At 51.3% G+C, this 21967-nt stretch overlaps 8 protein-coding genes across 8 annotated transcripts; 4 read left to right on the top strand and 4 right to left on the bottom strand.

Moving 5' to 3' along the window:
* Positions 1 to 511: 511 nt before the first annotated feature.
* Positions 512 to 1864, bottom strand: EDD37DRAFT_566828 (nicotinate phosphoribosyltransferase; the record flags this gene model as incomplete). Its single annotated transcript, XM_062814114.1, has 1 exon — positions 512 to 1864. One exon carries the CDS (start codon positions 1862 to 1864, stop codon positions 512 to 514), a length of 1353 nt encoding a protein of 450 aa, XP_062668639.1.
* A 274-nt stretch (positions 1865 to 2138) lies between these two features.
* EDD37DRAFT_635826 (oxidoreductase) lies at positions 2139 to 3759 on the bottom strand. The gene is made up of 3 exons (XM_062816937.1): positions 2680 to 3759; positions 2508 to 2630; positions 2139 to 2443 (listed from the first exon to the last, which is right to left on the bottom strand). The coding sequence occupies exons 1-3, from the start codon at positions 3374 to 3376 to the stop codon at positions 2241 to 2243; spliced, it is 1023 nt and encodes a 340-aa protein (XP_062668638.1). The 5' UTR covers positions 3377 to 3759; the 3' UTR covers positions 2139 to 2240.
* A 683-nt stretch (positions 3760 to 4442) lies between these two features.
* EDD37DRAFT_489705 (extracellular cell wall glucanase Crf1/allergen Asp F9) lies at positions 4443 to 5968 on the top strand. Its single transcript, XM_062813322.1, has 2 exons — positions 4443 to 5353; positions 5410 to 5968. The coding sequence occupies exons 1-2, from the start codon at positions 4542 to 4544 to the stop codon at positions 5858 to 5860; spliced, it is 1263 nt and encodes a 420-aa protein (XP_062668637.1). The 5' UTR covers positions 4443 to 4541; the 3' UTR covers positions 5861 to 5968.
* A 54-nt stretch (positions 5969 to 6022) lies between these two features.
* EDD37DRAFT_489699 (uncharacterized protein) lies at positions 6023 to 7624 on the bottom strand. The gene is made up of 2 exons (XM_062813321.1): positions 7114 to 7624; positions 6023 to 7061 (listed from the first exon to the last, which is right to left on the bottom strand). The coding sequence occupies exons 1-2, from the start codon at positions 7473 to 7475 to the stop codon at positions 6077 to 6079; spliced, it is 1347 nt and encodes a 448-aa protein (XP_062668636.1). The 5' UTR covers positions 7476 to 7624; the 3' UTR covers positions 6023 to 6076.
* A 492-nt stretch (positions 7625 to 8116) lies between these two features.
* On the top strand, positions 8117 to 8829 carry EDD37DRAFT_652006 (uncharacterized protein; the record flags this gene model as incomplete). Its single annotated transcript, XM_062818418.1, has 2 exons — positions 8117 to 8351; positions 8405 to 8829. The coding sequence occupies 2 exons, from the start codon at positions 8117 to 8119 to the stop codon at positions 8827 to 8829; spliced, it is 660 nt and encodes a 219-aa protein (XP_062668635.1).
* A 5512-nt stretch (positions 8830 to 14341) lies between these two features.
* EDD37DRAFT_489633 (uncharacterized protein) lies at positions 14342 to 16696 on the top strand. Its single transcript, XM_062813320.1, has one exon. The coding sequence runs from the start codon at positions 14804 to 14806 to the stop codon at positions 16655 to 16657; it is 1854 nt and encodes a 617-aa protein (XP_062668634.1). The 5' UTR covers positions 14342 to 14803; the 3' UTR covers positions 16658 to 16696.
* A 598-nt stretch (positions 16697 to 17294) lies between these two features.
* On the top strand, positions 17295 to 19362 carry EDD37DRAFT_489619 (uncharacterized protein). The gene has a single exon (XM_062813319.1). The coding sequence runs from the start codon at positions 17484 to 17486 to the stop codon at positions 19221 to 19223; it is 1740 nt and encodes a 579-aa protein (XP_062668633.1). The 5' UTR covers positions 17295 to 17483; the 3' UTR covers positions 19224 to 19362.
* Positions 19320 to 21925, bottom strand: EDD37DRAFT_489584 (kinase-like domain-containing protein). The gene is made up of 3 exons (XM_062813318.1): positions 21884 to 21925; positions 21594 to 21781; positions 19320 to 21529 (listed from the first exon to the last, which is right to left on the bottom strand). The coding sequence occupies exons 2-3, from the start codon at positions 21665 to 21667 to the stop codon at positions 19417 to 19419; spliced, it is 2187 nt and encodes a 728-aa protein (XP_062668632.1). The 5' UTR covers positions 21668 to 21781; positions 21884 to 21925; the 3' UTR covers positions 19320 to 19416.
* Positions 21926 to 21967: the final 42 nt, after the last annotated feature.

The raw sequence follows: 21967 nt of genomic DNA, 5'->3' as shown, positions 1-21967 counted from the left end.
CAAATTCGCTTCAGATAATCATTAAATGGAACTTCCATCGTCGCACTAGGACTTGTTTCAGCAGTTGCTCGGTATTTTGTCCAGTAAGTCATCGGTCAACGGGCTGTGGTCTTGACTATTCTGATTCCTCCAATCATGTCCGGGTCCAGTACTGGGACGGCGCCTGGAAACTCCGCACTCCATGTGCTGCTTGTGCTATCCTTTCCATCTGTTCAACAGCCACTTAGTCACCATCGTGGCTGAGGCAATTGCGCATGAATTACATGTAGCCTTCACGTATAGGCACCAGCATTATATCCAAATGTCCAACTCCCCATGGCTTCCGAAGACCGAGTTTTCTGTGATAGTCCCCGTCGTGGCTGTTGACACAGGGGAGGTCCACTGCCACCAATCCCCACAGATGGACAGAGCCTCGATCCCTGAGCTCCACAAAGGGGTCAGGGTCTGCAAGGCTGCGACATTCAGCTCTGTATTGGGCGAGGTCCGACACGTCAACCAGTGTCACAGCGCATTACCATCTCTTTGCTTCGTCTCCGTCCTTCCAGTCATGCTCAATGTACCCCAGCCGCCGTTTGACATCCTGTACCGTTGCGGTGTCACCAGTGTTCTTACCAATGTTGTCTGATATCTTGACTGCTGGTCTTCCGCCTGCTTTCGATAATTTGACGACGATATTGAGAGGTTTGGACTTGACCTGAGGATCCGACTTCAGTGAGAAGTCGTTTGTGAAGAAAGTGCCGACTCCGAATGACGGCTTGAAGCCATTTTCTTCTGCCACCTTTTTATATTCTAAGCATTTGTCGACGTTCAGAGCATCCGAGAACACAATGTTCTTCCCACTCAGGCCTATGCTCTTGTAAAATTCGCTGGCCTGCTTGACGTATTGTTTCGGGTCGCCAGAATCTTGCCTGATGCCTGCGAATACCTCGGCATACGTGGCCTGGTTGGCAGACGGAGAGCTTTCGTCTGTATATGACATTGTAGGGTCTTTTGAGGCAGATGTTTTGGCAGGAACCTGCTGTCTAAAGGCTTTGAAAAAATCGTCGGTGCCAAAGGTGTCGGTCAAGGCGATTCCCAGTACACCTTTGCCAAAACAATCGAGCCAATATCGTAGACCTTGTTCGTTGGCATGTTCATAATCATTGGTGAGCGCAGCAATACCCATGTACCATTCATGCGCCACGGTACCAACAGGAGGTATATTGTGCCTCATGGCAAAGTAGACGTTACTTGTCCCTGTCAATTTCCCCGGCACATCGTTCTCCTTCGACGCCCGCACTAAACCTCTGATCACAAGGTCCTGAGCATGGAAATCTCTTCTTCTGCGAGTTCCGAACTCTGAGACCAAGCAGCCAGCTGACAACAGCCGGACACCTTTTCGGTATGCATTCTCTTCCTGTCCTTCATGGTCCCAGTCTTTGTCCACGAACTTGAAATATGCTTCGCTGGTCAAGGCGAGGAGAGGGATTTCGTATAATATCGTCTCGACCCAGGACCCGGTCACCGTGATGTCAAGGTCTCCGTACGTGTCATCCACAGGTGTGAATTTCACCTCAGCTTGTTCAGTAGGCCGAAGTTGGAACACTTGTAGGTAATCCAAGTAGTCCGAACTCAGGTATGTACATTGTCTTCTCAGGAACTCCAATTCCTGCTGTGATAGCCTGATGTTTGCTAGCTTGGCAATCTGCTCCTCTAACCAGGCAAACGCTTGCTTACTCAGTCGCATCTGCGGTGTACGGTTTGTGAACTTGTACTCGACGTCGACAGTAGGAAAGTATTTGAAGACCGCGCACTGCATCGTCAGCTTGTACAGGTCAGTGTCGAGGAACGAGAAGACGCCTTCCGGCAGCTCAGGTTGTGCCATTTTTGCCTGTGTGTATTGGCTGTTCGGAGAGGTAGCTAGGAAAATGAGACGCCGTTCATGTTTGGAGTGAGTGCATCAAGCTGGTAGCGTCCCTTGGGGCGCAGATAGGGCCAGCGAGGTGCAATGTTCGCGTTGTACAATAAATGGTTGACACCAGGGTCTACGAAATTGTTTGCAGGATGACGCACGCACCCACGCATCCCGGCACTTCGAGCCTTACCAGTTTAGGCGCTTTGGTGCTTTATCACAAAGCTTACATAACCGGTACGATTGATGGAACAGATGTGAATGAAATTGAAAGATGGCACACTTGGTCTTGGTTGGGTCTCCTGGGTCAAACGCGGCCATGTATGAATCTTTGATTCAGCATGGGAACTCATAGCGTGACGACCACCTTCGCTGCCGAAACTCCTTCACGGTTCTTATCAAGACCAGCTTGAATGTGCTCTACTCCATGACCAACCACGTCCGGCTTTGGTAGTGGCCTAATCTGCCCGTTCTTGAGAGCATCAGGCATGAAGACATGCCAGATTGCTTGTCCTAGTTGCTTATCCTGCGTCAAGATATTGACGGCATATACTAACAAGACAACATCAGTAATGTTGATGAATGGAACAGACCAGAACAGGAGCTTTAACCATACCTGATTTCGCTGTCACCGTTGAAGGAATCTCGTCGCTTGCCGGGAGAACAGTTGCCATCTTGCCTCCACCAAGCTGAGCCAGGACCTGAGCGGTATTCAACTGTGTGTCACGAGTGGAAATGGCTGCAAGAAGAGATTAGCAAGCTCTTGCCTGCAAGTTCTGGAGTCCTACCATCATATGCGCCAGCGACATCATCCTTCTGTAGGGCATCCGTCAAGTCACCAACAATCCCAGGACTGCTGTAATCGAAGACCTGGCTGGCTCCAAGGTCTTTGCAGAAATCAAAATTTCTCTTTGATGCTGTAGCAATCACCTTCAATCCTGCAGCAACCGCAAGTTGAACGGCAGCAGCTCCTACCGATGAGGACGCACCCCATACCAATAACGTCTTGCCTAACTCCTCCACATCGTGACTAGGCTTCGGCAGCGCGAGGTATTCTTTGGCAAACAAACCCTGCGTAGCGGTCGATATAGCTAGCGGGAGGACGGACGCTTCTTCAAAAGTCATACTATCGGGCATCGGACAGACGCCTATGGTGTTGGCAAGGGAGAAGTTCTGAAAGCCGCCTTCTTCAGCTTTGCCGGTGACCAGGCCGATGACATGAGCAAGCACACGCTGATCCTTCGAGAACTCGGATACGCCTTCACCAACTTCAACGATTTCACCTGCAACATCATTTCCCATGACCCTCGGCTCGTTGATAGGAAACAAATGTCCATCTTGCATCTTCCAGTCGACTGGATTGATGGCGACAGCTTTGTTCTTGATCAAGACCTGGTCATGACCAGGTTTACCTATCTCGGCGGGTCCGACCTCCAGTTTTGTCTTCTCCTTTCGAAGCCATGCTGCCTGATTTGTTTGCGTCATTTTGATGTCGGAGTTATTTACACAGACGAGATTAGTATAGGTGCATCTGTTTCAAATGCTTCTTGCGAATGCATTATTAAGCATCCTCGATGGGTATATAGTATATACTGTATCCGTGGAACAATGCGGAAACTGACATCATGACGGCACGAGATGTACATTTATCCGGTGATGTGCTTTGGTCAGAACGAACGAGCAAGCCAACTCTTTCGCTTGATGATCTATCGAAAAGCCATCTCGCAAGCCAGATGGCTAAGGAGCTTTTATTCGGCTCCTACACTTCATTGGTAATTGTTGTCCGATACCACAATGTTTTGGTTGCCAAACTCGGTAAGATATCAGTGCACAGCCACACATTGAAATTAAAGGGTGCTAGTGTTGCAGAACTGGTGCAGTGGGGATGCGCATCATGTTGGTTTCCGTTCTCTACTACGATAGGACAGCGCAATCTTCAACAAAGTAGAGCAAGTGCTTTTCGGAACAGGACGTCCCTTTGACTTGTTGCAAGGCCATAGCACACGCGCCTTAGCTACCATCCATCACAACATCAAGTTGTCTCTGCTACAAGAGATCGAGCGCATATGGGAATGGTGGTTGGAAAAAGGTGCCTGTAACTTACCCCGTAAAGCTAACTTGAAAGAAGCCAAAAAGCCAAACTGCGGGAGGTTAGAGCACAGCGATCTTTTCATTGGCGGAGCGAGTGATATGCAGCACCCCTTTTCTGGCAGGCGCAGGGGTCTTTGTCCTGCTCCCGCGTTTCACACCCTCCGCGCCGATGCTCTACTCGAGGTACTCCGTACAGTTTATCTCTGCGAGATACCTCCTCACATTCCAGCGCCGGCCTCCTCTCCTTCGTCTGTCCGTCGAGCACATACTCACTCATAGCTGGCTGCCACTCACTTCGGCCTTCCAGTCTCTCTTTCAGTCTCGTTGTCGCGCTGTGCTGCGACACATGAAACACACTCATTAGACTCCCTTAACATCTACTACAGTCCAAGCTTCGAACTTATCCTCCCAACCGCAGGCCCGGCTTGTGTCAGTGTCACCGGCAGAAAGTCCGAAAACTGCCAATCCACCACCTCGACAAGGCACTGCGTCTTGCGATTGACCTGGAGCAGGATCAAGTGCCGCCTATATACGCGAAGAAACATTCAACTCAACAGCCATGTATTTCTCCACTACTGCCGCTACCTTCGCGCTCTTCTCGCTCTTTACCGTCTCCCTTGCGCAAACATTCACATCATGCAATCCCATGAACTCAACCACCTGTCCGGCGGACACTGCGCTAGGTGTTGCCAACTATACCATCGACTTCACCCAGAGTATGATGACGGATACAGTATGGAACGCTACCGCAGGCTCAGTTACCTACGGCGATGACGGCGCCGACTTCACAATTAACGTTCGCGGCGATGCTCCTACCGTCCAAACAAACTTCTACATCTTTTTCGGCCAGGTCGAAGTCTGGCTCAAGATCGCCAAAGGACAGGGCATCGTATCGTCCATAGTGTTGGAGTCTGATGATCTCGACGAAGTGGACTGGGAGTGGATTGGAGGTAACGACTCCTACGTCCAGACCAACTACTTCGGCAAGGGCAACACCACAAGCTTCGACCGCGCCGCATGGTACCCAGTCGATGACCCTCAAGGCGGCTTCCACAACTACACCGTGGACTGGACGGCTGAGAAGCTGGAATGGTTCATTGACGGCCAGTCGATCCGCGTGTTGAACTACTCCGATGCCAACGGTGGCAAAAACTTCCCCCAAACGCCCTGCAACGTCCGCCTCGGTATCTGGGCCGGCGGTGACCCAGCGAATGCCAACGGAACCATAGAATGGGCCGGTGGCGAGACCAACTACAACGATAGCCCATACACCATGACCGTGAAGAAAGTTCGTGTGACCGACGCGAGCAGAGGAACAGAATACGTCTACGGCGACGAAACGGGCAGCTACACAAGCATCAAAGTCCTCAAGTATACATCCCTGTTTCTCTTTCTAGTAGCACCAAGCATACTGACCACTGTCACAGCGATACCACACCAATCAAGCTTGACGGTGAAGACTCCACGTCCGCCGCGAAAACCATCAAACAAAAATGGAACGGTCTCCCACAAACCACGAAATACATCATCATCGGCGTCGTGGGCGGCGTGCTCTTAATCGTCGCCTCAGTCTTTGCTTTCTGCTGTATCCGCCAACGTCGCGCCGGGAAGCACGAGAGGCTGATCGAGGACGCCAAGTACGAGAAGAACGCGGCTGAAGTGCTGGCCTACCGTGCCGACATGACGAAGATGCGGTTTGACAAGTCCAAAGGCCCTTCAGTGCATGTTTCGCCCATCATCGGCAATGGAGGAGCCGCCTTTCAGAACTATGGGCAGACTCAACCTATGATGGGCGGCATGAGAAGTCCTGGTCCACAGTATGGACATGGGCACAATGTCAACCCATTCGGTGGTGCAAGAGGATATCAGAAGTTCTAGAGCACTCGATGCGCACAATTGGATGGGACTTGCACCAGGACCATATTGTAGCACTGCTTTTTGTCGTTCAAATTTTCGGCTAGTCACCCGTCATTTTGTACATTGTTGACAGCCCTTTTAGCGATGTTGGAATACATGCAATTCATTGATGCTAACTTGGTACTTGTGTGCCTGGAGCGCGGCTCGGTCATCGTTCATACTGGTTGCTGGTAGACTCTAGAAGCCCATCTTGGACATGTTCTTCTCCAATTGAGCAGTTTCCTCCTTGCCCTTGGAACCCCATTTTGGCATGATCTGGCTCAGTTTGCTCTTCAGACCACCTCCATTGCCACCGCCTTCAGCCTTGCCACTTTCTTCAGCCTTGCCGCTGGTGACCTTCTCTTCAGCAGTGCCGCTTCCTTCAGCATTGTCGCCGATGGGTTTCTTCTTCTTGATCTCAACGACCTTGACCTCACCTGGACGGACCCAGCGAGCCGGAGCAACAGCCTTTGGCGAATTGACTCTAACCGTTGTCATCATGTCATCAGGCAGCGAGAATCCGGTATCGATGCAGTCCCCCTTGAATGTAATCTCCTTGAACTTCGCTGGGTCGAACCACCGGTAGAATGGACCGCCATCCACAACGAAATTCATCAACGTCAAGTGAGTGATTGGGAGGTATCGGAGGTTCTCAACAGGCACCTGGTGGAGAACGTCAAGCTGGCTGGTTTTCATGACTTGTTGGTCAAGGTACTCGCCGTCTCCAAACTCTTCGTGCAAAGTGCCAGATCCGTGTGAACCCATGTACTCGATTTCGGGGCCGGAATCAGATAGACGATCAAAAGTCCAATTGGTGTCGATCTTGCGGTACTTGTGCATGATATCCTCGCAGATGAGAGGCTCGAGCGCCATTTCTAGGTGGATTTTTGTGAGGTTCTTGTTCGCCCAGCATGTCGCCCAGATGACGGATTGGTAAGAGCGCATCATGCCGTTGAGCTGAAGGTAATGGAGATTGTGAAAGGACTTGAGGGGTTGAAGCTCTTTGATTGGAAAGACGCCTTTGAGGTCGCCATTTTCGTCCTCCTCTTCCTCGTCATCAATATCTTCTAGCTTGATTGGCCAAAACACGTCAATGTTCAGCGTTTCCCGGTTGACATCAAGGTGACGCCAAAGATGAGGACGGAAGTTCTTGATAGGGTGGCCGATGTCACCTAGTTCAGCGCTGACCACTGGTGAGTCCATGATTGAGAAGCATGTAGAAGAAAGTTGCATACCTCAAGACCGTGGTGACAGCAGAGTCAGAAGTAGTGCTTTTCTGACTGACTTCCGACAACTTTCTATTGTGCCGTCCTCCAGGAACGCTAGGGACGCCGCCTTCATTTTGGATGTCTCGTGTTTGACGTTCTGGCCGTTTGTCTTCCACAACACTGTGGCTTGCTATATCAAATGGTTTCTTGGCCGGGGAAGGACCTTTTGCTTGTCGACGTAGTGGCATGTTGACCTGAGATGCTGAGTGTGGTAGATCCGCCAGAGCATTACGACGTCTTGAAGATCTCACTGGAGTGTCAAGCGCACCTGTTGACAAAGGAGAATTGAAGGGTCTGGAGAAGTTTGGTGTCGTTGAAGCAGGAGCCATGGTGGATCACGGCAGCAAGGAGTTGCTCGCCACAAAGGGAAGGAAGGAATATGCTTGTTCAAGAGAATGAAGGTGCGTCTTTGCGGCGTTCTGTGCTGACGAAGTCACGAGGATTGAGAAGCAAACAAATAGGTGAAGACATCGTTGGAACCGCTGTGAAGCGCAACACCGCCTGCGGCAGGCCTTGCGCTCCTCCCAAACGACTCTACACAAGTTCTGAAGCGCACGAAGACACGATAACCACACTCACAGTCTCCTTTTCCACCCTCTTTCTGCTGACATCCAGCCAGCGCCTCAACTACCTTGAGCGGCCAGAGTCTGGGATTAGTCCTCTAGGACGGTGAGGTACATGTTGCTTGACGAAGACATGGAAACCCACATCGAAGTCCATCATCTTCAATGAATCCACCGTTGAGGCTTCAACCACGAACGATCCTAGAGGAACAAACAGCATTGATGTCTTGTTCGTAAGAGTGTTGTTGAGAAAGGCAGCTTTGGAGAAAGCTTATCTAATCTCTTGGCCATCTGTGCGGCTGCGGTGCGCCGCTGTATGACGCGCTTCAAAGACGTCGATCTGCGAAGTCGATTCGTCTGCAAATTGATGCCGTCAAGATATCTTAAGTGGTGCTGTCGTTGTCGCGATGGCACCTATTAGACGATATCTTCGGATCAGCAAACACTCTGTCCTCGAATGCCGTATCTTCCTTGAGAATCCCGCCGATGAATCACGGTGGCTACTTAGAGACAACGACCCTGCCTTACAGCGCGTGTTCGAGGCAGTGAAACCATATGTCTTACCGAAGTTGCGAGAAGAGAATGAAAGAGCACGTGGGAAGGGGAAGAAGAAGAAAAGTGTGAAGGATGTGGTCAAACAAGGTCAGGCCAACGAAGAGCCCGAGAGCTGGGCTGGGATTAACAACTGGTTCTAGATGATTTTGAAGTCTCCATATTCCTCACTGAGATACGGACCCGGCATAATCTTCTGGTCAAGAACAAGACATTCAAACAGAAAAGCAGCAATAGCGGAAAGCTGACCGGCGCCCATCGAGACACGGTCATGGTTCAAGACGAAAGCGATGAAGAGAGCGTCAACCTCGCACACATCCCGCGTGCTGAAGATGTGGATGACGATTCGAAGGGAGGGTTGAACACGAACGAAGAAGATGATGACAAGAAGAAACTGGGTTTCAAGACAACGTATGAAGGTTTCAGCATTTGGGGATGGGTGCTTTGTCTCTTCGTTGAGCGCAAAGGTGGTCCGAAAAAGCAGGCATCAGAACTCGGAGTAAATTCTCAGGCACTCATGCAGGAATGGATCGCATCAACACAGGAGCAGAAAGACGACGACTTTTGACACTCGATACTTTCAAACAATGCATCAGGCGACCCGGATTTCCTCGTGGAGTGCGACTTTCATGCAGAGCCGCGGTAGCCAGCCCCAATCACTGACGCTCAGTATTGCAAGCCATGGGCGAAACGAGGAGGCTATGAGGAACCCTCGTTGCTGTGGCTTCAACGTTTTGCGCATGATTTTGAGACTCAAGCTTGAGACACATCAGTATCGAGTGTGTCGCGGTGCCACTGAGACATCATAAGTGGTACAGTCGATTTTCAACGACAAAGTGAGGTTCTATCGCAGCATCTCGAGTATCAGCCTGGTAAGGGTTGTTGTCACTTGTTGACGAATGCGACCCAGTTGCAAAATGAGGTGGACCATCTGCACGAGAACAGACGTGACACATCTCAATCGGTGAGGAAGTTTGGGGTCCGTCACACACTGCGTGTCGTGGCGTCTGCTCACGCAATTTCCACGTGCTGGTGGCGGCAAAAGACCCCTGTCCTCCTGAAGCCCTGCATGAGGCATGCGACCCAACCTCTTGCCGCCAGACCCCTTCCCCATGGTCCAGATCGTACATGCAGTACGACTATGCTTTACGCAGCACACCATGCATCGACAACAATCACAGGTACGAAACAGGGGAAGCTGTCCTTGCATTCTTGGCTATGTTGAGCAAATACGATCACAATCGCACACGGGCAGCTGAAAAACCATACAATGGATATATCATTATACGCACGCGCATGGTTACCACAAATGCGGACAACTGTTCAACGATATGCAGGACTTTCACTGATAGCGGAAGTCGCTCCGTGACTTCAATGTTGTTACATTTTTCGCAACGAAAAAAGCAGTTTGAGAGCTGCATCGTTTCATGCAGGGCGCGGGGGACTCCGCGGTGGTTCGCGGCTGGCATGCCCAAGACGGTAGCCCGAGCCTCGGGGATGCCTTTAGCTTTGAATCATGAAGCTGCGGCTGAAAAGAAGATTGACACAAAAAGCAAGAGTCACGAGTGTTCGCGAAGAAATCTTTGTTCTGGCCGCTTCAGGTTTTCACGACTGGCCGTTGCAGATGGTCCGCCCATCCTCCATCGTGCCAACCCCTTTAGGTTGAACTACCAATCGCTCGCTAACACTGGCGGCAACCTGAAATACATCACAATCTACTAGTCAGCAAAGGGCAATCACGCCGAATTCGATGCGATGTTCGAGAAGCGATGGTGCAGCAGTGCACGTGTAGCGAGACGCAAGCCACTGGCGCTTTTCTTTTGCGGCATTCGTGCTTTTCTTAGACGTTTCTTACTCGGCACTCCAGCGTGATGGCTCTGACCCCTCAGCTGACGAAGCCCTAGATGGCGTGCGAGGAATTAGCTGCATGTCGCAGGCTTGATCAGTGCATTCTGCGCCTGCCGAGGCAGATCACCGATTATCCGTCGCCGTGCTTCACGATAATGCAGGAACGCGGACTCTTTCAATCCTGTATGACGCAAGGCGCCGACAATACACGCAAATCGTGACATCAGATTCGAAGTCAATCCCAGGTTGGCAGGTAAGAGTACTACGAGTACGAGTATAGTATTGTGGAAACGTCGGCGCAGTAACTTAGTGGACAGGAAGAGGCGTTGTGGAAGTGTTCCCCTTCGGACGGTTTTTCTTGTCGGTCGCTCAGGAGCACAACCTGAAACATGTCAAGCTGTGAACTCAAAGATCGCAAAAGTTGGGGGGGTGGCGAAAGAAAAATCCATGCGGTGATCAAACGGGGCCAAAAGACGGCACAGACCACGAAACCGAGAAGGATCTTCAGGAACGCGCATGAGGATCAGGCCAGCATTTGGTAAAAGCTCGCTACCGATCACCAGCCTCGAGTGTTAGATGAGCCGAATGTCTATCTTTGATGAAACGGCCGGTCAAACGAAAGTCTTCCTTGCTCACGGCATGTATCACCGACACCGCGATCTTCCTAATTGCAGCGACACCTGTTCGTACCTGCGCAATCAACCCCCATAGAAGTTGGCAACTGACGTACCATAGTACATTTCTTTTTCGCTTTAGTGACCTGACTTGCAACTCTTGTCAACCAATCCAGCCGCGCGGTTGGCAAGAAGGTGAAACAGATTCCGCCTGACAGTTCCTAGCCGAGCGGGCACCTGAGAGCAAAAAGACCATCTCCGATCGTTCAGCTGTCAAAGACCAACTATTAACGGCCAAGATGGGGGGCCAGATGTCGAACAAAGAATACTTTGCCGAGCATGAAGATGTGCGCCCGCCACAGTAGGCGACATCAACGACACCAACGATCACTATAGTAAATTGATCGGGAAAAAATGTGCTCCTCAGTCGCATTTTGGTCTTACCTGCGAACGCGGGTACGACACCCGAAAGTTTCAAGTATCCGGCTCGACCGGTGGGTTTCTTCGGTGACATCCTGCTAAGCTGAGTGCAGCGCTTGCCGCCCAATTGCCGTGCATCTGACGGGCTATAGAGGTGTGCAGCGGCACGGAACAACCGCAGAACAATCACGATCATAGGCTTGGAGAGCGATCACGAGTTCCAAATATCGACCGACTATACTTCGTTAAGCTATGCCACCGAGTTACAACCCGGATAGCTTCACCGCATCTCAAAGCTTCTCGGCATGGGTGATGGTGGGATAGACAAACCAACAGGCCACGTTCCGGAAGCATCCCCTGTCGCTGGTTGGTCGCTTCGTCGCATATCCGAACATTCGTGGAGGGTAACCTTTCAGGTACGAGTACACACCGTTTTCTCTCATGCCGAAAACGTACCACATCGAAAATAGTAACTTGTAAGTCAACACACACAGCCGGGTCAGCGGACGTGTCGCTCGGGAAGAAAGAATGCCCATCCTCCTTGGCCTTCTACAGGGTCATGCCTAGTCGTGGACGACATGGCTCTGCTTTTGTCATTGCGGGTTCCAGCCTGACGAACACACATTCCGAAATTTGTGCCAAACCCACCTCGATATATCAGGTGGCAAAGTAGAGTGGAATTTTGCTAGATGCGATACGTAGATGATCTAGGTACGCTGGGTCAGGCCAGGGACAGGAACTGTCAGTTGTCACGCCAAAGAGACGACAAATCTCCTCCTTTTTGCCAGATTGCGGCCTAGCAACTCGCAACCCCCAGGCAGGACCGGTCAGCTGGGAACCTCCTTTTTGCACGCCCTGCACGCCTGAGCAGTTTTTGGCGTTTGAGTCTAAGGAGGCTAGGGAAGCCTAAGCCGGATTTGGAGAGTGGAAATGCCAGGGTGTCGACCGGCTTTCTCATTGATCTTGCGTGTTCAAACAAACCTCGACGGCATCATGTCACACCGCAAGCCTCACTCCGGGATCCACTCGGCCCAGGCACGGCATGCCAGGAAGCTCCAAAAAATTTCCTGCAAGGATGACTGTGCCCAAGGCGTCACCATTCTGGAACAACTTTCGGTTGTGCCGGGGGTGAGGCTGCCTGACTGGGAAAAATAAATATCTGACATGATCCCGTCAGGCAAGCAGGTGAGTTTCTATTCAAACCTCTACCTCTCCAGGCGTATACGTCCCAAGGACTACATATTGTTTGATGATATATACATTGTCACCTCTGCCTACTCTAATTTCGACTCACTTGGTCCCTCAAGTCAACACCTGCTCAATCCCGCCCATACTCACGGGCTTATCCAACAACATCCTCATAATGCCTGCCGGTTCCAAGTACCCTCCCTGCCCGGGACCTCCTCCCAACCGACCTCTTCCTGCTATTCCCAAGTAAAGGGCCGGATACTGCCGCGGCACACATCGACAAAGTCAGTACTTTCCAACATGACTGTCGATGAGGAAGCGCATCCGCCCCGGGCTTTAGCTGGACTCGAGCCTCTGTCTCATTGTACAACAACCCTCTTCTACATGTCCGCATGACATGCGTGCCTACTCTAGCCTGATGCATTACAATGGCATCCACCACTTCGTCCAAGGATCCGAAGTCGAACAACAAATCTGGGCGGACAAAGAACGACTGGCCAACGAGCGTTGCGAGCGGATCTACTTGGCACGAGTTAATTCACATTTGGAATACGTGCGCATGGATTGATGTGCTGGCACCTTTAATGCCCAAAGCACGACACTCGTGCAGGAAAGTGGCTATTCAATGGCGCGGCAGCCTTGAGAACGTCTCTTGTTCTGGAAATTCCACGACCCATGCATTCGCAGCATGCGCCTACCTGCAGATACGAAGACCACGGTGCTAATTACTATTGCCGAGTTCCTCGCCTCTCGGACCGCCTGACCTCGACATCCTTGTAACCTCATACATCACGTTCAATCATCATCGCCAACCCGTGCCTTTCTGGCAGGAGTGGCCTATTCCTTTTCGACATTGTACCAACACATATTTTGCAATACCTGCATCCACGACTTACCTGTACCAATAGTCGATACCCCCAAAAACCCCTTGGACCATTCGTTTTGCGGAGGAATGCTGGTCTCAAGCTCTGCTGTTGGGGATTGACTTACGTGGTCTCCCTATTTTTTTTGTATACTATTTTTTTCTCAAGCACATGATGAGCCCCATGCCTGATGAACAGCCTTGAAAGGGTCTGTTGGTAGTTTGCGGTGGAATAATACTATCCCCAATTTATCAGAGCACTACTCGAAGGAGAAAGTAATGGATAATATGTCTTCAACAATATCATATCAGTTATTCCCTTCTCTGGTTTCTGGATTATGTCTGACATACCCGTCTTAATCAGCATAATCAGTGTATATAAACAGTGACATGCAGCGACATTCATGTAGGATCTGACCGAGAGTCACGAGTGGTGCCTGTGTCAACCCCGGTTATATAGCCTATTATTACAATGATCCCGATCGGCTCGGCTGGTCGGGCAGACGCGGTTGCACGTGATAAACGGCCTGCATTGTGCAAAAGGAGAAGCTATGTACAATCACCGAGTCTCCGTCGCCAACAAGATTTCTGAATATAAGTTGGCATCGTAGAACTTGCCTGGCCACACCGCTACGGACATTTGTGCCGAGGAAAGGGAGCTGCCACAGTCAGGCTGTCAGGCTGAAGGCTGGCAAGCTAGTCAAGCCAGATTCATAGCAATCAGCCACACCCCGCATCCAGGTTGGACGTAACTTATTTGAGATTGGAAAACAGAAGCACTTTGTGAAGAGAAGGAGAGATGGCTTATATTTCCGTCACTCCGATTGCATGCTCGTGCTATACTGAGAACCAAAGAGTCTTGAGGAGTCTGCCGTGTCACTCTCATACAGGCTCACATTCAACCTGTATACTGTTCTCCTTGTTACTGCGAGATATATCCGTGGTGAACGGCATCAACGGAAGTCGGTAGTGGAAATTTTGGGAGATGGCAGATAAAATAATGATATCGTGGACCCTGCCATGACTCCCCCATGAGAAACAAGTGGCACCAAGGCGCACAATATAACTGGCTCCGGGCACCTTTAAGGTAAAGGACCGCCTGGACCATGACGCAAAGTGACCGTTTAGTGCACCAACCACCTTGAAAGCTGCTTCCACTTTCCCACTATCATTGCGCGTCCCAGTGCTAGAGTTATCCATGACCTTGGTAATTGCGGCTACGCGGCCACTGGCACGCACCTGCTGCTGCAGCCAGCCGTCAAGCTTGACACCCCCAGATCTCTATCAACTTCTTGTCTCCTGTCTATCCGTCATCGATCCCCTTACACTAATTGGTCAATTTCTCCGGGTCCGCTGTCAAACTCATTCTTCGTGCGTGCATTGATGGGCTATTGTTGGGTTTTTTTCATCGCGCCTGTTAACCTAATCTCTGTTGTTGTCCTTGGGAAATAAACCTGCTATCTCAAACACCCATCGTTCCTGCTTTTCGTTTGCTGTTTCTGTCGTTTATTGCTGGCGGTCGTCGTCGAATTCTGGTCTCGGGTTTCAGGACTGCGGTTCATGAAACAATTACAATCGTTAAGAAAGCACGAGCCCCAGCCAAAACCAACATGTACTCTCGTTATTTGCCCCTCGTTGGCGCGGCCTCATTAATCACCTTTGCGACCGCCCAGAGTACCGTGTCTCTGTCCATCACCGCACAACCCACCTCCGGCGCGTCCCAAGTCATCAGTCCCTCGTTCGCCGGCTTCGGGATCGAGCCGTCGAACCTCTACTCCTTCACTGGGGGAAGCACCGCCAACGAGCTCAGTGTAAATCTGCTGTCTAATCTGGCAAATTATACGGGTACTCCGCCGCATATGCGTATAGGAGGAAACACAGCAGACTACTTCATCTTCAACTCGTCTCAAGATGCGTACGAATGCGAGGTCAACCCTGACCATGTCGGCCAGGGTGCCTATGCCTCCGACTACTATATCATCGGCCCGCGGTACTTCGAGGTCCTCAACCGCTTCCCCAGCAACACGCCCATCACCTTTGGTCTGAATCTTGCCTATGAGGAGTCGGACTACATCAGTCAGATAACCACCATGGCTACACAGGCGGTCAAAGGCTTGACCACCGTCAACCTGGTTTCGTTCGAGATTGGCAATGAACCTGACTTATACCTTGACAATGGATTTCGAACGGGGACATGGAACGGTCAAGTCTATACCCAGCAGTGGTTGGAACGGGCCAGCGCCGTCTGGGAACAAGTTCTGGAACCAAACAGTCTAAGCAGCAAGTTCTTCGAGCCTGGCTGTACCGCATCGACGATTGGCACTACGTTCATGATCGATGACCTTGATCAATATGGTATAACCGTGGAGGCCAACGGCTCAAGCGAGGGCTATGTTTCAACTTGGAACCAGCATGACTACTATTACTACATCGGTGTGTCGACCTACGCTTTGACTCAATATGGCTTCATGACCCTGTCTACCACCAACGATCAGTTCGCTGCCTGGACGAGTCAGATCACCCAAGCAGAGAACACGGATATACCGTATGCTCTGCGTGAGATGGGTGTCGTCGGTCCGATTGGAATGGACGGCATCACCAACACGTTCGCAGCTTCTCTTTGGACGTTGAACTTTTTGCTTTATGCGGCTACCCTGAACATTTCTTCCGTTCAGCTGCACATGACCGATAATAGTAATGCCAGTGCCTGGCAGCCGATCGAGTACTACGGCAACGAACCGTTCGTCCGACCCAATTACTACGGTATCGTCGCCTTCGATCAGGCCATTGGCCCGACCTGTCAAGCCCAGATTGGTGGATACGACTTCACTGATGCTCCTGGCGACTATGGTGGTCGAATTGCCGGGTACTCCATTTACCAAGACGGTACTCTTGCTACGATTGTCCTGATCAACTCCAACCCAGCCAACGTGTCGGAGACCGACAAGCCTACCCTGAACTTTGCGCTGACTTTACCGACGCAGTTCGCAGGAAAGGATCTGTATCTGGCCTATCTTACGAACGATGGTGCCGATGCGAAGAGTGGTACGACGTTCGATGGGGTCAGCTACGAGGAGAGTGGTGATGGTACAGCAACTCGAGTCAACGATACCATACCTATGGTCACCATTGGCAGTGATGGCACCGTGTCTATTCCCATTCGAGATACCCAAGCAGTGGTCGCCAATATCGGATCCCCGGTCGGACAAAGGGCAGCTAACAAGAGTGCATGTGCGGCACTGGCGTCAAGCACTCCAGATGCCGCAGCTGCGACGAGCGCAGTCGGAACAAGCACTGCATACGGCACATCAGCATCATCTTCTTCAACTCATACCAATTCGGCGTCGAAAACGGGCAGCAGTGCAAGCGCCAGTAGCACGAGTGGTGTTGCGGGCTTGTCTACCATGATTTTGGGGACAATCATGTCAGCATTTTTCAGCGGAGTTTATCTGCTCTGGATATAATCATTTTGGGGATGCTGTTTGTTCGACAAGATTGAATACACGATAGACGGCGTCTACGACACTCGATCGTCTCAGGATTCACGAGAAAATGTTTTTGATGTGGAGTTGGCTTTTTGTACAGGAGCCGAACGTGGTCCATTTGAATATCCAGGAGCAGCTTTGGTCATTGCAAGCCGGACAATGTCGATACAGGAAAGAGATCGCTGAACATGTTTGTATCCGGACATTTTTGGAACGACAAATATCAGCGTCGACACTACTTAGAACTTCACCTATTTAGACTTGGGCAGCTTATTTTTAATGGATATGGGAACTTACTGGGGTCGATATGACTCTTGCAGAAGAGTTTGCGGCTGTTTCGTTCAGTTTTAGATTCGCATTTCTTTTCGATATGCGAGTACATTTGCCTGTGAGCTTCGTCGAGAGCAGCATTCGTATCAAGTAGACGTTGACTTCCTGCTGAAAGTTGCCATGTCGATGGAGCTGTAAAGGAAGATACGGAGTACGTTAGTAGCGTAAAAGGTTCCCCCAGCCGGGCTAGGGGCTTGAATGCGCCAATGACGCAGGCCATGGATTCCCGCGGTGGAACAGGGCTGAGTAAATTCTTACGGCTCACCAGGGCTCCTGGCCTGCGCTTCTCATATTCGATAGTCTGCTTAGGGCATGCAACATGTACAGGCCCAAAATGTCCAGCTTGAACAACGGTACAAGCTGATCGCCCGAGGTTTGCAAGGATTTGTGAAAAAGCGCCGTCCATACTCTCGAATAACTACCTACCTAGCTGGCCGGCGTCCTGTCCAAGCTCGACCCATTCATCAACGGAGAAATGGATACCCCCAACACACCAACACGGCCTCACTACCAACTAGGCGGGCTGTCCTCCTTTATTCCTTTGAACGACGAGTCTCCCGGCGCGGTGTCGACTAGGGGTCAGCGTCTCCCAGGCCTGATTCAGAACCGCTCGAGCACGTCGCTGTTTACGCTGCCAAACAAACGCCGTCAAACAGCAGCAACAATCGTCCGCCGCAACTCCTACACGAGCCATGACTCCGAGGATGAAGAACATGGTATCCTGGATGACCTAGAGCCATTGCGCAAGAAGCGCAGCACGCCGATGGAGATCGACGCGCGCAGGATGAGTCTTGGGCCAGAGATCCTCATGACGCCGCAGATGCGCAGCATGCGGCTCATCGGGCAGAGCAATCCGCGATACCACTGGCACAAGTACTACAAGAGCGAAGATGAGCTGGCCAAGATGAAGAAGCCCGTCCGCAAGTACTACGAGCGCAACAATTTTCTTGTAGCCCAGTACCTGTACATTGACCGGCTGCTCGACTCGTCGCTGCCGCACGACCTCATCCAGGAATACCAGCACTCAGCCCCCGCCGGATACACGTCCAACATGAACACGATTTCCGAAGAGCCAACCAGCGCCATCACTATCAACGGCAGCGCCAACGACAACGATAATGGAGCGGCAAAGACCACCACCGACAAGACATCCCCCGCGGAACCCAAAATCAAACGCACCCCTAAGAACCTGTACAAACTGCCCGACGAAGCCACGCCATTACTTGCAGACGGTGGCAACGGCAACGAAGACGTCGTGACCGACGAAGAAGCCGCCGAACTACATCCAGAGATCGACCTCACAGATCTCGACGAGGGGGTGGAACTCGACGACCCTGTCGTCACACTAGCAATCTACCTCAACCTCGCCGCCAACATCGTTTTGTTGGCAGGCAAAATCGCCGTCATAATCCTAACGTCCTCCCTCTCGGTACTGGCGTCCCTTGTCGACGCCGCTCTGGACTTCTTGTCCACAGCAATTGTCTGGAGCACCACCAAGATCATCTCCCGACAGGACCAGTATGCATATCCAATCGGCCGTCGGCGTTTGGAGCCAGTTGGAGTGCTAGTCTTCAGCATCATAATGATAACATCCTTCTTCCAAGTCAGTCTGGAATGTATCAACCGCCTCGCAAGTGGGGACCACCAGGTCGTGGAACTCGGTATACCTGCTGTAGTAATCATGCTGAGCACCGTTGCAATCAAAGGCTTCTGCTGGTTCTGGTGCCGTCTCGTCAAGAACAGCAGTGTGCAAGCGCTTGCCCAGGACGCCGCGACCGATGTGGTCTTTAATACCTTCAGCATTATTTTTCCGCTGGTCGGATACTACGCGCAGGTATGGTGGCTCGATGCGCTGGGCGGGTTGTTATTGTCTTTGTACGTCATCTTCAATTGGTCCAAGACATCGAGCGAACATGTGCGCAATCTGTGCGGTGCCGCGGCGACGGCGGACCAGCGGAACGTTTTGTTGTATTTGACGATGCGCTTTGCCAAAACGATCCGGTATATTCAGGGATTGCAGGCTTATCATGCGGGGGACAAACTCAATGTCGAGGTGGATATCGTTTTGGATGAGAATATGAGTTTGAGGGATAGTCATGATCTGGGTGAGAGTCTGCAGTATGTGCTGGAGAGTGTGCCGATGGTGGATCGCGCGTTTGTGCATGCTGATTACGCGGGATGGAATTTGCCGAGTCATATGAATCAGCAGAGCTGAGTTTAGACTCTATATCGACTTGGTCTGTTGGATTGGCTGTAGAAATGGTCGTGAGTGTTGTATTACATTACTTGAACCACGAACTTTTACTGGCCCGCACACTATTACCCATCGTAGGACTTGCACAATGCTAACACCAGGGTGACGGACCATTTTGATACTTGATCACGTCTAGTCGGTGCAGGAAACGGCTTCAGCCTTCCCACGTAAAGACCTCCGCACTCCGGCACAGACTGTGCGTCCTCAACGCCACGGCAATCACGCCGAAATGTATCAGCATGGCAGTCGCGGCCTTCCATACCCGTAGATCTGCGACCGAAAATTCAAGTAGCGCAAAGCATATCAAGGGATACACGACGACGGCGTTTATCCCGTACGACAAGCACGGCTGCAATGTGCTGAGTAGTTTCAAGCCCAGAATGACAAGACGCATCGAGGGAGATGTCAACGGACGGTTGAGTACATTGGATATGGTGTGCATGTATCGGGCCACACGCCCTTCTTCGTGATGCGCAGGCTCGAGCAGAAACTGCGGACGAACAGGTGATGTATCAATGGGAGATTTGTGGATCGGAGAATTCGGCTGAGATGGCGACGTGGACGCGTTTTTGGGCCGGAGGATGATTGTGCTGCCCGTTCTCAAGCTTTGTTTTGCACGGTTGAATGATGATTTCCTTGGAGGCTGTCCATCATCGTCTTCGCTCCGACTCGAACTGCGGTCGGTCGAAGAAGTCCTTCTGCGTTCTGGCGATCCCGACCTGTTCTGCCAGAACCGCGTGCGCGGCCGTCGGGGTACGTGCTCATGCACACTGCGTTGTGGCGAGTTACCCGTTTGTGGTGTATCTAGTCTCTGAATACGGCGGCCTGGTGTGAGTTCCTCCGGTTCCATCGAGTTGCGCCTTCTTGCCGGGGGGATATCATCGAGTCTGCCTGACAAAACGACCTGCAAGACATCATCTGCGCTTGGTCGTTGCTCCGGATCCAGAGAGAGAAGACGTTTGAGAAAGGTATACAGTGCGGCAGGCAACTCGGGACGTAATCTGTGTTGGTCGTCGAAACCTTCCCAGCGCATGATCTCAGCTCTCAATTCATCAACGTCTTCACGCTCTTCGTGCAGGACGTTAGCTGTGAGATACGGTAGATTGGCGAAGCACAGGAAATGCAGGATCATCCCAAGAGAGAAGATGTCAGATTTGGATGTGAAGTTTCGAAACGGTCCTTCAGGTGAGATGCGCTGTAGGACTTCGGGCGCGCAATATGATATTGTACCAGTTGCGCCAGTGGATTTGCGTGCTGCATACTCGTACTGTACTTCTCCGAAATCGCTGACGAGGACTCTTGTCTCGCCACCAACCGTGTGAAGCAAGCAATTGCTCGGCTTGAGATCTCTGTGAATGAAGTTATTGTGATGCAAAAACCTCAGGCCTGAAGTTATGTCTCTGAAGAAATTGTAGATCTCGTCGAATGGAAGTCTCTTCGGCTCATTCGGTCGCCGAGGTAATTCAGCCTCGCCTTTCGACCGCCGGCGGATGCGTTCTTTGAGCTCTTGTGTGGTTGTGCCTGCTTGTGCTGATCCGAGTACATAGTTATGCATATCACCTCCATTACAGTATTGTTGGAGAATGAACGCGCACGGCACACTTGGCCCGAATGTGCTGATCTGATAGTCTTCTAGCCAGACATGTCGATACGAAACCAGATTTTGATGTGACAGCGTTTGCAGTAATTGGACCTCGATCAGCACCTTCTCCAGCCAAGCATGGTCGTCTCCGATGGGGACTCTTTTACAAGCGAAATAGCCCAGATTGACACCGTCTAAGACGTGCTTGACGAGTAGGACGACACCCCTCCCACCTCTGCCGAGTTCTCGGTCCTCGATGAAGAACCTCTCAAAATAATTCGGAGAGAATGCTGTCTCTGAGATGCCATGGGCCTGCGTTGGAGCCGCAGGAGCACTTGCCACGAACTCGGCGTTCGGAGGTGGTGAGGCTGTCAATGGAGTCGATGCATGAAGCCGCGAGCGCACTGGCTGAACCAGACGCTGTCGTGGCGAAGATGGTGCAGATGTTTCGTTGGAGCCTGGAAGACTTCGAGCCAGCATCTCAAAGTAGTCATGGGTGATGAAGCTGGGCTGCTCTTCCAATGGGCCCGCTTCCGACTCGGATGCCGTCGAGCCTCCTTGGTTGTGCCAAGGTCGACCGCATGTTGGACAATCCGATGGCCTTCGTTGTACATCTTGGTTATGGTGGAAAGGGACAAGCTGGTTTGTCCTCGGATCTCGATAAACGATAGTGTCTGCATGACGGCTGGTCTCGGATGTTCAGTACTGTGTTCCTGCCCAAACATTGAAGGTGCCATTGCCAGACTTACAGGACTATGTCACGATTGTTGTCGTAGGGAATAATGGACAGGGTGGGATTGACGATGCCACCATCTTCGTCCATTTCAAGGTCTTGAACCCAGTACCAACCAAGCCTGGCAATGCACTAGGGTGCGTGTAGCATTATTGCATCTCGATTTGTCCAATTTGCGTCGAAGTCGGCCTCAGTCATGCGAAGCTGCTCCGAACTCGTTAGTGAGTTTGGTGGGTAAGTTGAGGGCTCAAAGTCTCATATAGGAGCATGCTAACACCATCCGGCATTGGCGAAAGAGTGACTTGCAATGATGAGTGAGAGAGATGTCTTCAGTGCAGGTATTTGACGGGTAAATTGCATGAAGAAAGAGGTGGAATGATCAAAAAGACG

The sequence above is a fragment of the Exophiala viscosa genome (assembly GCF_022695815.1).
Source record: "Exophiala viscosa unplaced genomic scaffold EDD37scaffold_8, whole genome shotgun sequence".
NCBI classification, from domain to species: Eukaryota; Fungi; Ascomycota; class Eurotiomycetes; order Chaetothyriales; family Herpotrichiellaceae; genus Exophiala; species Exophiala viscosa.
The sequence above is the reverse complement of the archived record's forward strand: the minus strand, read 5'-3'. Positions and strand labels throughout refer to the sequence as shown.

Bases quoted from the DNA above. Each gene is read 5' to 3' on its own strand.
- EDD37DRAFT_635826 (XM_062816937.1), bottom strand. From the start codon at position 3,376: ATGACGCAAACAAATCAGGCAGCATGGCTTCGAAAGGAGAAGACAAAA. The intron at 2,631-2,679 runs GTAGGACTCCAG...CTCTTCTTGCAG, and splicing joins TGTCGCTGGCGCATATGATG to CCATTTCCACTCGTGACACA. The intron at 2,444-2,507 runs GTATGGTTAAAG...TTGTCTTGTTAG, and splicing joins AACGGTGACAGCGAAATCAG to TATATGCCGTCAATATCTTG.
- EDD37DRAFT_489705 (XM_062813322.1), top strand. From the start codon at position 4,542: ATGTATTTCTCCACTACTGCCGCTACCTTCGCGCTCTTCTCGCTCTTT. The intron at 5,354-5,409 runs GTATACATCCCT...CCACTGTCACAG, and splicing joins ACAAGCATCAAAGTCCTCAA to CGATACCACACCAATCAAGC.
- EDD37DRAFT_489699 (XM_062813321.1), bottom strand. From the start codon at position 7,475: ATGGCTCCTGCTTCAACGACACCAAACTTCTCCAGACCCTTCAATTCT. The intron at 7,062-7,113 runs GTATGCAACTTT...ACCAGTGGTCAG, and splicing joins GCTGTCACCACGGTCTTGAG to CGCTGAACTAGGTGACATCG.
- EDD37DRAFT_489633 (XM_062813320.1), top strand. From the start codon at position 14,804: ATGTACTCTCGTTATTTGCCCCTCGTTGGCGCGGCCTCATTAATCACC.
- EDD37DRAFT_489619 (XM_062813319.1), top strand. From the start codon at position 17,484: ATGGATACCCCCAACACACCAACACGGCCTCACTACCAACTAGGCGGG.
- EDD37DRAFT_489584 (XM_062813318.1), bottom strand. From the start codon at position 21,667: ATGGACGAAGATGGTGGCATCGTCAATCCCACCCTGTCCATTATTCCC. The intron at 21,530-21,593 runs GTAAGTCTGGCA...ATCCGAGACCAG, and splicing joins AACAATCGTGACATAGTCCT to CCGTCATGCAGACACTATCG.